We start from the raw sequence: 16,311 nt of genomic DNA on the forward strand, positions 1-16,311 counted from the left end.
AACGAGAGTCCCAGGCTTGTCTTCTAAAGCTGGTTTGAGTCTCAGCTGTGTGATCTTTCATAGGTCACTTAATTGCTCTGCATTTCAGCCTCCTTGTCTAAAACATGAGGATAAAGAACCCACGTCAGAGGGCTGTTGAAAGGTTAAAGTGGGATAATTATGCAGAATGCCACACTTAGGCTCTGCACCTGGCAAGTAGTAGCAGCCTTGTGAATATCGAGATCTTTCCCTTCCCTTCTCAAGCTAAAGGGCAAGGACTGAACCTAAGTGACTCCCGAGACTGCACCCAGCACTAGCAATCGGTGCTTCTGAGTATATGGTGTGAAGAAAACAAGAGGAAAACTACTGGATTACTAGGACCTAAAGGCCTCCGTGTAAACATTTCAGAGTGTTGAAAATACAATGAAAACAAAAAAAAGACCAAGAAGTCAGGAAATCGTCACCTTGACCATTTGGCCCAGAGAACAGGAAAACTAAAAGATTCAGTTTCCTCAACTGAAAGTAGAATCAGCCAGGAAGCTTCGGAAAACAATGTTTGGCTAGCCTGACAGTGATCTTTAACAATGATGCAAAGAAGGCACAGCTTAACCATTCAGATTTAAAAAAAAGTAAGTAAGTACTGATTTTATCTATGTATTTATTTATTTAAAAGAATTATTTTTGCCTGTGCTGGGTCTTTGTTGCAGCATGCAGGCTTTCTCTAGTTGTGGCGAGCAGGGGCTACTCTCTTGCTGTGGAGCCTGCACTCTTAAGTGCCTGGGCTTCAGTCACGGAAGCCGGTGGGTTCAGTAGTTGTGGCTTAGTTGTGGCTTAGTTACCACATGCCATAATGAAGGCATGGGGGACCTTCCCAGACCAGGGATTGAACCCGTGTCCCCTGCATTGGCAGGCGGAGTCTTAACCACTGGACCACCAGGGAAGCCCCTTTGTATTTATTTCTATAAATACATCAGGGCAAGGCAATGAAATGCCTCTCCAGTATGGGCACTGACAACCTCTGGACTCTTTTTTGGCCAGGCCACATGGCATGAGGGATCTTAGTTCCCCTGATCAGGGATGGAACTTGTGCCCTCTGCAGTGTAAGCTTAGAGTCTTAACCTCTAGACCACCGGGGAAGTTCCCCTTGAGCTCTTTTGCCTACTCTGTACCTAGAGTCAGAGGAGCCATAAACATTTATGGAGTGGCCGAATTATGTGGAGCCTTGGGTCAGTAAGGTCTTACCGACATGCACTGAAACTGCTGGTGAACATCCTGGAGTTGTGAGCGGACACTGGTGTCTACTGTCTGTGCATCTCTCACATGCTTAACTTCCACCTCTGTATCTCAACCCAAACCCAACAAATCAGGATGGTTGCGGAATGTTGGGAAGTCTGGTTTCCCACACAAGGACAAAATAGCTTAACCTGGGGACTTCTCTGGCAGTCCAGTGATTGGGACAATGCGCTACTAATGCAGGGGCTGTCAGTTCAATCCCTGGTCCGGGAATTAGGATCCCACATGCCGTGCAACTTGGCCAAAAGATTAAAATAGCCAAACTTCATTTTGAAATGAACATCAGGCTTACGCGTCGGGTCATCAGGCTTGTTTACCATGTAATGGTGACCTTTTGGCCACAGGCCAAGAAGTACATGATAGCAGCTTCTCAGATCCTGAGCAGGGGAGCTCAAGAATCCTTCAGTCTTTCACCATCTGTGGAAAAAGAGAAAACACTACTCCTGGCAACGAGGCTCCTTCTGTCATTTTTTTGTATGTATCACTTGGAGTGGATCAGGCAGAGAAAAATAAAAAGTGACTTGAAGATAAAGAGACTAAAATGGATGGTTGGGTTACTCTCATAAGGTACCCTCTGAAGTGTAGGATGGGTCATGCCAGGGCAGTGCCGTGCCTGTGACAGAGTGAGGGGCAAGCCACACGGTACTCTCCAGAGTCTGCAAAATGCCACAAGCGTTTTACTTTACTTTCGGATGGACTATAAGAATAGCTCTTGTTGTTGTTTAGTTGCTAAGTCATGTCCAACTCTTGTGCGACCCCATGGGATCCCTGCCAGGCTCCTCTGTACATGGGATTAGCTACCATTTCTTGAATATTTACCATGGGACAAGCACTATGTTAAATACCTTACAGATGTTATTTGATCTCCGCAGCAATACTAAATAGATGCTGTTTTCCCTGTGTTTATATTTGTTTCTGTTTAGATTACCATTTCCCACCCCGGCGCCCTCTACCGTACCATCTCTAACTCCCAAGAAGGAGGATACATTAGCATTTACTGTCTCCCTGAAGGACCCTCAGGACAGTCTCATTGTGCCCTGTATATATGTCTCAGTTTACTTTATTCACCACAAGAGGGGGAAGCCCCTGAGAGAGTCACCTGGACCTGTCAGCTCTGTTAAATTATAACCAGTCTCAAGCCCACAACCCTCTCCCCAACCTCCCAGACTCTTTTTATTGGCCCCGATTTATGGTCCGTCCACGAAGTCTACATCCTCTCTCCTCCATCTTGCTCTAGTTGGTTTACCTAAAATACTGTACCGCTTCATTAGTTACTAGCTCACAAGTCACCTCCTCCCAGATCTCCTTTGACCTCCATGTGTCTCTGTCCCCTTCTTCTTTATATAAAGATATAAATGTGTACCTTGTGTTTTCTGTCTTCCCACTGGACTGTAAAGCTTGTGAGAGAAGGGGCTTTAGTTTACTAGTAAACAACAGTATCCCTAATACCCAGAACAGTTCCTGGCATACTATCCTTACTTAATAACTATGTCTTGAACAAATGAAACCGTGAGTGAGAGAACTGAGATATAGAATGAATAAGCAGTCTGTCCCTATTCACGTTGCTGCTAAGCAGACAGCTCACACCTGTGTGATTGCAAAGCCTTGGTCCATAAGCACCTTGGTGCTTCTTGATGGATTATGTGGCTGCAGCATGAGCGAGAATGCTCTGGTTGACTGGGAGCAATCAGCATTGGGGTGTCAGTGTTAGGGACTTACCAACTGAGCAAGATCCTGCAGGACCAAAGTTTACAGTGTATGGTTATGTGATTTAAATATATATACATGTTTGGTCATTCAGATCACCAAAATATTTTTGGTATATATTTGGTCTTCGTCCATTGTTCCTGACTCACAACTCCTAAAATCCTTGGAATTTCCTAAGTGATGAGAGTGATAAAGGTGCCTTGTTAAGTTAATGAGATGACTTTTGGAAAATACTCAAGAATGGGGGCTGCTTGCCAGTGGAGCCAGCTGTGTGATTAAAGGGTCAGAACTCCAATCCCACTCCCACCCTACCCCCAGCCTCTACCTCTGGCACGGGAGAGAGGATGGAGGATGGATCAGTCACCAATGGCCAGTAATTTAATCAATTGTGACTATGTAATGAAGCCACCATAAAAACTCAAGAGATCAGAGTTGGGAGAGTTTCCAGGTTGGTTAATACGTACAGACTTAGGGAGAATGGCATGGAAATTCCATACCTTTGCCCCATACCTTACCCTGTGTGTCTCTTTTTCTGGCTATTGGTTTGTGACCTTTAGTATCCTTCATAATAAATCAATAAACTAGTGAGTAAACTGGTTTTTCTGAGTTCTGTGAGCCATTCTAGCATGTGACTCGACCTCAAGGAGTGGGTCATGGGAACCTCTGATTTACAGCCAGTACACACACATACACACACACACACATACACACACACACACACACACACACACACACACACTCACTCACTCTCTCTCTCTCTCTCTCTCTCTCTCTGTCCACACGTTGGAATTGGGTCCAGGAACCTAATTTACATTGGGAACCATTTTTTTGGGTTGTTATCAAACAAAATGGAAGTAACTGATATTTGAGGAACTAACAAATTCATTATCTTTATACCATAAGCCATTAGCCTAAACAAAAATGATTTATAACTTAACCTTTGTTGAAATGATTTAAAAGAAGATGAAAGCTATGCCTGGGTAAAGAGGAGTAGGGCAGGGCCTGAGTGGACGGTGACATGTTCAAGCAGTGAAGCAGCTGATGCCCATGTACAAACATGGAATGGAAGTAGTGATATATTTGGAAAAATAGACCTCAAAATGCCATGTACACAATGATGGCAACTCTGAAAATACTGTGTGTTCGCAAGAGAATTGTAAGAGGCCTTGAAGTTCATAAATAGTGATTCTTTTTGGTTATTTCATGTGGGTCTTGATGTTTAGATGTTCCTATTGAACTGTTACTACTCAGATGATTAAATATACATAAAAAAGAAGAGATGCAGTGTGCCACAGTGTGAGCCAAGCGGACCGCGTCATCCCAGCCGCTCTGCGTCCTGCTCCTCCCGGCTGTCCACCTCCAGTAGCACCAGCGCTCGGCGCTGCCTTTGCTCACGCTGTACCCCCGCCCCCGGCCTTCCGGTCCTCTGACGATACCCTCTGCGTGCTACAGACCACCTGCCCTCTGACTGCATTTTCTCCCTTACCCTCTTGATTACTCTCAGATGCCTCTCTCTCCAGTTTTCTGAGGCTTTTCTCCCACTGCTCCTGCCCTCCTCTGCTCCTGAAATGAGGACGTGTGAGTGTCGTCTCCGTGTGGCAGAGCATTCACCCTGGCCTCTCCTACTTCTGCATCCTCATCCGAGTCCCACTCTGCCACTTCCTGCGCACACGGCCCAGCACTCGGGGCCCTGCCCGAGGAAATCCTGCGACTGTTCTGCCGTGAACTGTTCCTTCTCTCACTCTGAATTCGCTGCTCTCAAAGCCTTTGTCTTTTTCCAGACCGGTCAGGTTCTTTGTTAATGAACCATAGAAATCCACTCTGGCTGACTGAAACAGAAAAAGAATTCAGTGAAAGACTGTTGAGAGCTAATGAAGGAGGATTAGTAAGCATGGAGGGACAAGCTGGGGAGCCGAGCAGCTAGAACCTCAGGGCTGGTTTGGAGGGGCAGTGCCGCCACCACCTCTGGACAGTGAACATGTAGCTGGCCCCCCGGTACTGGGTGCCAGATTCTGCCAGTGATTCCTCTGCCACCGGAACAGCTTCTCCTCTGGCCTTGCCTCTCTGCACCACTAGATACTGGTCAGTCCTAGGCAGAAATATCAGACCAAGTCACAGCCCATCCACTGGCTGCAGAGGGGACGCAGACAGGGGTATCTCACTGGTGCTGTGAGAGCTGGGCTCAGCCTGCTGCCCCAGCTCTTACAGTGGGAAATCACTCCTTTTCCAGACAAGAACAAAAAAGAGAAACAGAAGGCCACATGGCCCCTTCCCAATTCAGGACAGTTGTTTTATTAAACTTTCTACAACTTCCTTAAGTCCTTGAAGCTGTTTCTTCTAACCTCTCAGTGAGAACTCTGGAACATAATTTAATGCAAGATGAAAGCCTTGGGGGTCACAGATTTATATATGAAATGTTCATAACAGCATGATTTAAAATAGCAAAAAGAAAAAGCCTGAATTTTCAACAATAAAGGAATAGTTGGATGAATTATGATATATCCATAGGATTAAATATATGCAGTAATTAAAAATCATGAATTTGAAAAACTCTTTACAACACAAAAATATAACTGAAAAGAACTTTACAATATGTATATGTAAGCTCTCAGAATTATATATGTGCATACATGAACGTATTTTATAGTGAAATATAAATGTATTATATAATACACCAAAATGTTAACAGATTGATGAGATTAGAAGAATTATTTTTTTCTTTATGTTTTTCTGCCCTTTTCACACTGAGCTGCTGCTGCTGCTGCTGCTGCTGCTAAGTCGCTTCAGTCGTGTCTGACTCTGTGCGACCCCATAGACGGCAACCCACCAGGCCCCCCCGTTCATGGGATTTTCCAGGCAAGAGTACTGGAGTGGGGTGCCACACTGAGCTGGGAAGTTATAAAGATTGAACAGAAAATCTGGTGATGGTAGACTTCCTGCGCCACCATTTTTAACCTTTGCCATGTTCTCAGTACAATTTTTCCCAAACCAATCTTAAACTAGTCTAAGTTCTTACTCTTTTCTCCCAATCTTCATGTTCATGTACAGCTCCTTCATTCCATTCTGTAAGCCATTCCCCAGCCCCACTTCGCATGTGAGCTCCCCCTCTCTCCTGCTCATTTTCCCCTCCCTGCATTTTAGCTCAGTGATTCACTGACATAACCGTCTCTAGGGTTTCCATTACTCTTCTTTTAGCCAAATCTGAAGATCTTATCTCTGTCGGTTTAGCCAGGTCGCCTTGTGGTTTTCTTGTTTTCTAAACTAAGAAGGGTTCATTCTTAAGCGCCCTACCTATAAGGCTTCATAGGAAGCCTCACATCTGAGCTCTTCCTGTGTCTCCTGACTAGTCCCAGGCCTCTGTGTTTACTCCCTCCCTCATCTGCTCATTTATCTCCTTTACCACTGTATTGGTTCCAGCATAGTGGAACCAATATCCTATACATGGAAGTGTTAGTTTTGACAGGACCTGTGACCTCCAGAGACTACCTGCCTGAGCCAGCTCGGCTTTGACAATAGGTTTGAGTTCCCCCCAGCTTTATCCATGGCCCTGGAAGCTCAGTAAAACCTTGCCTGCAGCTGTGTTCCTGCCATTCATTAGCTTTCTCCAGCTTCCACCTCTACCAGCAAGATGCTGTGCAAGTGGGCAGGTTTCAGGCCACGGCCTCAGAGTTGAAATCTGCTTTTCTATCCAGTCTTTTCAGATTACAGCTATAATTGGGCTCTCTATGGGGCATCTCTAGTGGCTCAGGTGGTGAAGAGTCTGCTTGCAATGCTAGAGACTCAGGTTCCATCCCTTGGTCAGGAAGATCCTCTGGAGAAGGATATGGCAACCCAATCCAGTGTTCTTGCCTAGAAAATCCTATGGACAGAGAAGCCTAACCAGCTATAGTCCACTGGGTCACAAAGTCAGACATGACTAACTTTGACACACATCTTGCTTTCAGGTGACTCAGATGATAAAGAATCCACCTGCCAATGAAGGAGACCCGGGTTCCATCCCTGGATCGATAAGATCCCCTGGAGAAGGGAATGGCTGCCCACTCCAGTATTCTTGCTTGGAAAACCCCATGGGCAGAGGAGCCTAGTGGGCTACAGTCCATGGGGTCACAAAGAGTCAGACATGACTGAGTGATTAACACTCTAACTTTCACCTCATCTGGCTTTCAAGCTCACCTTCATATACTTGGATCACCCTGATTGACCTTCAAACCAACCTAGGACCCCAAAGGTCTTGGCCCACATTCTGTGTATGGGGTTCATACAAGGCTGGGAGTGAAGTTCAGACTACCCTAGTTAGATATCTGTTGTCATGCATGTGCTGTGTCATATCTCAGTCAACAGGACTGGACCTGTGGTGACCCAAATCTATGGAACAATAGTCCTTTTGTAACTGCTCTTAATCCTTGGTCTGGCTCATCTACCCTCATGACTTCATGTGTATATTAGCCCTGACCTCTTTCTGTTTTCTGGACCCATAACTTACTTTATCCTTAGTATATCTGTGTCTTGGGTTTCCTGCTTTCAGAGACATTTATTTATTGATTTGTTAATTCATCCAGCAGGCCCGTATGAGCACCTACCGGTTGGCGCCGTAAACAATCAGAGGCTAGGCAATAAGTTAGACAAAATAAAGGGCTGTGTCACTTGGGATGCTTTTTATTGCTAGTGACAAACGTCCTGATTCAGACTGGCTTAAGCAAAAATGGAATGTATTTCCTCACATGCCTGACAAACCTGGGACTAGATGTGGTTTCCTTCAGGCACAGCTGGCTTCATGGATCTTAAATGCTACCTTTGGGACCTGTCCTGTCTTCATCTCTCAGCTCTGCCCCACTGTGCTGTGTGATGGCTTCATTCCCCACTCTCCACCTGCCGGCAAGAGAGATGTTAGCAGTGCCAGGCCCACATTCTCCTAGGCGCCAGTACAGCAGAGAAGGTACTGCTCTCTTAGTAGCCCCAACAAATGTCCTACTATGTCTTGTGGTTCTCACTGGATTAGATGCTCTTCTCTGAACAAATGATTTTTGCCAGGGAAATTTAGGGCTCTCACTGGTCAGACTAGAGTCATATGGCCTCTCCTTGTAGTTGAGTGTGAACTCAACTCTGTTCAAGCACTTAAGTTGAGAGCAAGGGGTACAGTGGTTCCCCTGAGGAAAAGGCAATGGATGTGAGATGGTAAAAAAAAAATAAAGAATTTTTAAGCTGTCAGTCACAGCCTTTACGCTCATGATGAATGTGTGTGGTAGAGCTACAAACAAGGTCGAGTCTGGCAACAGGAGCCTTTGACTTTATATATGACAGGCAAATGATTTCCAGCTTCCTTGTCCCCCAATACATCTTTTTCTTCCTTCAGCAGAATTTAATGAGTGCCTGTTTTGTCACATGTGAACAGCATAGGTTATACTAGAAGTTGACCCTGCTCATAGGCAGCTTACAAGATAGTGAGGTAGAAAGATAGTAATAACCCTGCACCCATGTTTACTGAGGATTTGTATTTTAGGAAAGAGAAAAATAAGAAAGAGTATTTCTGTGTTTTTTATAAATTAAAAAGACAACTTCAACCATTATATTGTTTAAAATCTTCTTTCCCCAGGCTGTCTCGGTAAACTCTGTTTTGTTTAGTGCTTGAAATAAGTCTTTCTGGTATGCTTCGATGAACAACAGAAACTCCATAATCCACAATTTTTCAGTATTTACCCAGGCTTCTGTAAGGGCTTCCCTGGTAGCTCAGTGGTGAAGAATCCGCCTGCAATGCAGGAGACCCAGGTTCAATCCCTGGGTCCAGAAGAGCCCCTGGAGAAGATGGCAACCCAGTCCCTATTCTTGCCTAGAAAATCCCATGAACCCCCAGAGGAGCCTGGCAGGCTGCAGTCCATGGGGTCCCAAAAGAGTCAGACACGACTAGTCAGACACGACTTCACGACTAAACAACAACAATAATAAGGCTTCTGTAAAACTCAGATTTAAAACCGGTATGTAATTAAAAGCTTTTCTTCACTTAACTTTTAAGGGTTTTTTTTTTAGCATTTGGTTTAGGGTTTTGTGATTTTATTGTTCCTAGGATTTTTGCAGTAAGGTACCTCAAAGATACAAGCTGCTGCTGCTAAGTCACTTCAGTCATGTCCGACTCTGTGCGACCCCATAAACGGCAGCCCACCAGGCTCCCCTGTCCCTGGGATTCTCCAGGCAAGAACACTGGAGTGGGTTGCCATTTCCTTCTCCAATGCATGAAAGTGAAAAGTGAAAGGGAAGTCGCTCAGTCATGTCTGACTCTCAGCAGTCCAGAGAGGCAAACAAACAAAATGCCTTTAATTTCCACTTTTGCCTTAACAGTCTCTGCTTCTGGTCTATGGCAGGTTATTAAAGCATCTCCCACCAATGCCCCTATCTCCAGACATGTCTATCAATGTATTCACAGCTTGTATATATAGATATAGATATAGATACATAATATATATATACATATGTGTGTGTGTATTCACAGCCAACCAGATACTGAAGGAACACGTGTAGGTATGTACTTTTTAAAAATGTGTTAATTTTTGTCCATGCTGGGTCTTCTTTGCGGTGCAGGCTTTTCTGCAGTTGCAGTGAGTGGGGGCTACTCTCTAGCTGTGCACAGGCTTCACACGGCGGTGGCTTCTCTTGTTGAGGAGCACGGGCTCTAGGCACGCAAGCTTCAGTAGTTTGCAGCAGGTGGGCTCAATAGTTGCGGCTCCCAGGCTCCAGAGCACAGACTCAGTAGCTGTGGCACGCAGGCTTAGTTGCTCTGTGGCATGTGGAGTCTTCTCAGATCAGGGGTCAATTCCATGTCCCCTGCATCGGCAAGTGAATCCTTCACCACTGAGTCACAAGGGAAGCCCTGTACTCTTTTTTTTTTTTTAAGGCAACAAACATGAAAATACTTTTGTGACATTCAAGATCCAACATGCAACCCTTTTTATTATTTTTTTAGCTGCAGGTTTTACTTTGTTCTGTGCTATGGGAGAAAAAAATGAGGAAAAGCAACACAAATAATCCAAGGATTAGGGAATACATTAACACAGCGGTTCTCAACTGGAGAGTTGGCAGTGCCCAGAGACATTCTTGATCGTCTTGGCTACTGGAATCTTGTGGGTAGAAGCCAGGGATGCTGCTCAACACCCTACAATGCACAGGACGGGCCCCCGCAAGCAAAAATAACCCAGTCCAAAATGTCAATAGTGCCACTATTGAGAAACCTTGCATTAATAGCATTTTTAGAATTCTAAACCCTGAAAGGATTCAGAACAATCTTGTAACTTAGGCTTCAGACAAAACCAGAAACAAATGAGACTCAGAGAATTCTAGAATCCTGGAACTAACGGGAAAGGTCATCTGGTCCAGTCTTCCTACTTCCCATATACGGTTGGGAGTCACATAGAGGAAAGGAGACTGGAAACAGTGGAACTCCACCTTTGCAAGGCATGATCTGGCGACTGGTCCATCTCAGTTTCCATATTCTGTGAAAAGGGAACCAAAAACTCAAATGATTGCTGTGAGGATTAACTTAACACAGCGGGGAGGGGACATATGCACACTTATGGCTGCTTCATGTTGTTGTATGGCAGAGACCAACACAACATTGTCCTCCAGTTAAAAATTTTTTTAAATACATCTGAGATATAAAGAAAAGAATACATGTGAGATGTTTAGTACAGTACCTGACCACAGTAGGTTGTCAATAAATAGTGGTAGAGAGAGCCGAGGTGGTAACTAAGATTACCATTGTTACCAGAAAAACAAACAACACAATCAGAAAGTGGGCAGAAGACCTAAAGAGACGTTTCTCCAAAGAAGACACACAGATGGCTAGTAAACACGTGAAAAAATGCTCAACGTTGCTCATTATTAGAGAAACACAAATCAAAACTACAATGAGGTCTGACCTCACACTGGTCAGAATGGCTATCATCAAAAAAATCTATGAACAATAAATGGTGGAGAGGTTGTGGGGAAAAGGGAACCAACCCTCTTGCCCTGTTGGTAGGAATGTAAATTGGTGCAACCACTATGACAAACAGTATGGAGATTCCTTTAAAAACTAGGCACAAAAATATTGTATGACCCAACAGTCCCACTAATGGGCATATTCCCTGAGAAAACCATAACTGAAAAAGACACATGTACCCCAGTGTTTATTGCAGCACTATTTACAATAGCTAGGACATGGAAGCAATCTAGATGTCCATTGACAGATGAATGGGTAAAGCAGTTGTGGGATGTATATACAATGAAATATTACTCAGCCATGAAAAGGAATGAATGTGAGTGAGTTCTAATGATGTGAATGAACCTAGAGCCTATTATACAGAGTGAAATATGTTAGAGAATAACAAATATCATATATTAATGCATATATATGGAATTCCCTGTCCCTTTTTCTTTTTGTTCATGCTCCCTTGAGGGTCCATGAAGAAAGGTTATAGGGGCAACTCATTGAGAATTAAAGGGCACTGGCCTGGAGGGCAGCTTGGTAGCTGGGACTTCAGGAGAAAGTCTGAACAAAAATTCTTCATAGGAGACAGGCAGGGGATTTAACTTGTAGGTAAGAGCTAAGGAAGACTAAAAAGGATTGGTTACCACCTGAAAACAGGTTACTCTGTCTGACCCCAGAGCTCTGTGAATGGTGTTCTAGGTGGTCCTACCTCGGGGAAAGGTGGGGCTTAGGTCACATGCCCTTTACCAAACCCTTACATTCTTCCGTGCGTCTCACAGCTGTGACACACGTCTGTCAGAGAGGGTCCCTGCAATGCTCATTTGGGTATTTCAGCTCTAAAATTCTCTGAGGCTTCCCAGGTGGCTCAGTGGTAAAGAATCCACCTGCCGATCCCTGGCTCAGGAAGATCCCCTGAAGGAAGAAATGGCAACCCACTCCAGTATTCTTGCCTGAAAAATCCCAAGAACAGAGCAGTCTAGCAGGCTACAGTCCATGGGGTTGCAAATGTCTAATAATAAGTTTTGTGGACCTTGTGTTGAAGTGCTTGTGTGACATCGTAGGCTATGCCTAGTAAGTGTGTGTCGACAACCACAGATCTTCTGTTTTATGATTTTTGGAGTAAAAAATGTTTAATTAGGTTTTACTAATTCAGTCAACATGAACATATGATTAAGATGTGCAAAATGTTTTAAAAATAATAAATGATCTTGGTGGCTCAGTGGTAAGGAATCTGCCTGCCAACGCAGGAAACACAGGAGGTTTGATCCCTGGGTCGGGAAGATCATCTAGCGAAGGAAACGGCAACCCACTGCAGTATTCTTGCCCGGAAAATCCTATGGACAGAGGAGCCTGGTGGGCTACAGTCCACAGGGTCACAAAGAGTCGGACACAACTTTGCATCTAAGCAACAAGCAATGATCATACCAACAGTTCTGTGTGATAGGTTTCCTCTCATTTTCTTAAAAAACTTATAAAAATTCTTTGCAGTTACTCTATGAGTTAAATATTAATTTCTCTTATTAAATTCAGCAACCAAATTGTTTTTAACCAGTGGCTTTCTAGTAAAAAAAAAAAAAAGGATTAGCAGAATTCAAAGCATTAAAAGTCTCTGGATTACAAGTGTGGATTGAATTCTCTTGAGGGAAAATCTCATTCATTTGGTAGCCTTCTCTCAAATATCCCCCTTTTTTTTGGTGGATTTTTTTTTTTTTTTTTTTTGGATTGAACTACAGTGATTCCACCTCCAACAAAAATGTTCTACATAATTTGGTCATTTAAAGATGTTTTCTCCTATATCTTTCATGTCAGTCCTCCAACTATTATAAAGATTACTTTAAAAAAAATCAACACAAGCAAGTCAGCACATTAGAAAACAGTGAATCACAGCTGATTTCCACGTATTTAACATTCGAGATCCACAGACCAGTCAGAAGAGCAACAGACGTGCATCCCTTGGGCGCTGGCCGAACACTGGGCACTGTGTGCTCACGTCCCTTAGTGCAAAGCAGGCCACCCAGCTGCCGAGAAATAAAGTAATTTCCCCAGGGCACACAGTTGATAAGCAGGGGAGCCGACAGCACTGCCCCATTTGGCTCCCAAGCACATGAGTTTGCTGCAGACTGGATCTTAGCAGGGAATCACTCAAGACTTGGAATTTAAAAAAAAAAAAAATCTCTTAAGTTAGAATATTTTTAATTTTAAATGTCTCACTTAGAGTAGTATCCTGTGTTTCTATTTGACCTTCAACTGTTTTCTTTTCCAAGGTGTTGTGTAACGGACCGGGAACATGTGTTCCTATCTGTATATCTGCCCTTCTCCTTGGGATACTGGGAATAAAGAAAGTGATCATTGTCTACGTTGAGAGCATCTGCCGAGTGGAACATTTATCCCTGTCCGGAAAGATTCTGTTTCACCTCTCCGATTACTTCATTGTTCAGTGGCCAACTCTTAAGGAGAAGTATCCCAAATCTGTGTACCTCGGGCGAATTGTTTGACCTACGACAACTTACTTCTTTAGAATTTTGCTAACCGCAGTGTTTACTGTAAATGGGGAACAAAAAAACTACATGTTTTTTATAAAAAAGCTTTTGAAAATCCTGAGAATTGTTGGTGATCAAGAGTAAAGAAATGTGTCAGGAACCCAGTGAGGAAACTGAGGTTCCTGTTATAAAACAAACATTAATAAACTATTAAGTACATATGTCTCTGTGCTCTAAATTTCCTTTCTGTGTAAAAGTATTTATCACTGCCTGCAAATTATCTCCTGACTTGTTTTACTTACTATTTTTTCTAGGGCTAAATATAGAATCTGTATGATTAGCCACATTTCTTGTTCTTTAGGTTTTTTGTTTGGTTGTTGTTTTTTTTTTACAGTATTCTGCATTATAGAAAGAAAAGTATTTCTTAGTTTTTGTTCAGACACAACAGGCTTTATTTCCTGTATGGAAACAGAGAGGTCCCTGGTGAATCCTTTCAGCATAAAGGAAGCAGTTATATTAAATTGGCTTCATGACAATTTGCACTCCACAGGCTTCCAGATCTGAGCGCATAAACCAGTATCTTTTTTTTTTCTTCAGTTTTGCTTTGTGAGTAGTTGGCCTCAATCCAGAATATCTTCTAAAAATCTTTTGTTTTTTGAAATAAATGGAAAGGTGACTACTGTCACAGGAGTAAGGGTTTATCAGGGCCGAACTCTCAAAACACTTTTTCTAGCATTTTAGTAAATTCAGCATTTCGTGGCTATATTGTCTGTGGCATTTTAAGATGTGTAGGCTCAGTAAAGTGTGTATTTACTTAACATTTAGGTGAGTGTTTGTTGAATGCCAGGTATTCTTCTAAGCACTTTTCAAATAGTAACTGATTTAACTCTAATAACAACTCAGTGAGGTAGGGCCTGTTTTTATCCCCATTTTACAGATGACTTTCCAGAATCACATGACTGATAAGTGCCAATGTAGGAATTCGAGCTTAAGCTTAATAACAGAGCCAGTTTAAGGCCCCATAGTTAGGAGGGCCCCTCACTTGATTTAATACTCTGCTGTCTCCCTCTTGAATTCTTCCCATATTATGAACAAGAGGCTCTAATTGTATTTTGCACTGGACCTCGCAGATTATTTAGCTGGCCCAGCTTGAGAATCTCTTCTCCTAAACAGCCATGTCAACTGTAACAGAAGTACAACACCCAGCGCAGGGTCTGGACTGGCAGGTCTGCAACAAACAGGAATTCCATTCCCCTCCTTGCTATTTTAACAAGGCAACAGACAATGAGAATGATATAAAGCTAATAAAAAATATAAATTAAAAAATAAATTGACTTTTGGAGAAAAGAGTGATCACCCAAGATGACCTACAGTTAAAACACTGAGACTACTCTAGCCTTTCTTGTACTTTTAGAAAATCTCCTTCTCTGAAGTCAAGTAGGCTCACCAGTACTTTTTCCTGGGTTTGGGGCTAGAGAAGTACATGGCAGAAGACACTCAGAACAGAAAAAGTACCTTGCTGTGTGGATTTGGTGGCCATGGGATAGCCAAGCTCTAGTTCATTGCGCTTGGACTTTAATTCTCAAACCTCAGGCACTGGCTCCGTGTTACCTGACGTAAAGGTCTGAAATACCAGACAATGTATTTGTGTGGTTCAACCAGAAGTGGAAATGAAGTAAGCCTCTACTTTTCTAGGGAGAAAGTGATTTTTTTAGGGACAGTAGCAAATACATTTTATGTGTCTTTGAGTTTGTCCGTAAGTGCCACTGGGTGAATAGTTGCTCAGTGAAATTGGACTGTGTTCAGTGCGTTTAATGCCTGTCTGTGCTCCAGAGCAACTGCCCCGGGGGCCCCACAGCTAAGCCTGCTGACTTGGCTCCTGCACTGGCTTAGGCCATGGAGAATTGTAGTAAAGAGACCGTGATTTTTTCCAGAAACGTACGTCCCAGATGTTTTGCAGAGCCTTAACTTAGACAGTGGTTAGTCTGGAATGCCAGAGAAAGAATCATATGTATATCACAAAAAGTTTAGAAATATCTGCAGGGGCTGGGGCTGCTGTGCACACATTCAGAGCCTGGCTGAGCCACACAGGATCACGCCTTCCTGCTCAGTTCCAGATTATTTGGTAAACAAATTCATGTTCCCCTGTGCCTTATTGTTATGGCTAATTCAAGTCCTCAAGATCACACTCTAGCAAAAGAGGCTGATTGAGGTTGCAGTAGAGTCCATTCTCCTGCTGTGCATTTCTGTGGTGTAAAGAAAGCTAGTGCTCTACTCTCGATTCAAACTGAAGAAATCAGAAGCTAGCTTGTCTTTTCCAATTTCTCTTGAAACACTTGGGAATGCAGCTCTTACTGGTAGAGACTGCTCATGAGAAATTTGTTGTATCAGTCTTTAAATGAGGCAGGCAAACCACACATCCTGCCCACACCTACTTCCCTGGAAGATTTTATCTACAATTCAGCTGTCCTGAAGGATCTCAGCAGCTTGCCAGGTCAAAACCAAACTGTTTCAGAGAGGGCTTCCAAGAGTCGTCACAGGAAGCTTGCGCTGGAACGAAGAGTGCTATGATACCATGTCAACAAGAGGAATGTTGTACAGTTTTAAACTGAATAGCAAGAGTTCCTTGCTAGAAGGGAGCTGGCCTAAGCTTCCCCTTACAAAAGCAACTTCAAACATACTTTAATTGCCTTTACCAGAAGAGATTGACATTGAAAAATGTACCACCCTGTACTGTGCAGCTCCCTGCCTGGAATCATGCTTCATATCTTCTAAAAATCCCCAGCTCACCAAAAAGAGTTTGGTAAAACTCTTTTACATGAAGAGTCTTTTATCCACTTTAATGTCATTTGCGCATGTGCGCTAAGTTGCTTTAGTCATGTCCACCTCTTTTCA

At 43.4% G+C, this 16,311-nt stretch overlaps 1 protein-coding gene across 1 annotated transcript in view; it reads left to right on the top strand.

Moving 5' to 3' along the window:
* Positions 1-13,635, top strand: part of ALG14 (ALG14 UDP-N-acetylglucosaminyltransferase subunit) — a 102,210-nt gene extending 88,575 nt beyond the window's left edge. The window contains exon 4 of the mRNA XM_052637848.1: positions 13,201-13,635. Within this exon, the coding sequence (XP_052493808.1) occupies positions 13,201-13,431 (231 nt within the window). The 3' untranslated portion in view covers positions 13,432-13,635. The remainder of the gene's footprint in view (positions 1-13,200) is intronic.
* Positions 13,636-16,311: the final 2,676 nt, after the last annotated feature.

The sequence above is a fragment of the Budorcas taxicolor genome, chromosome 3 (assembly GCF_023091745.1).
Source record: "Budorcas taxicolor isolate Tak-1 chromosome 3, Takin1.1, whole genome shotgun sequence".
Lineage (NCBI taxonomy): Eukaryota > Metazoa > Chordata > Mammalia > Artiodactyla > Bovidae > Budorcas > Budorcas taxicolor.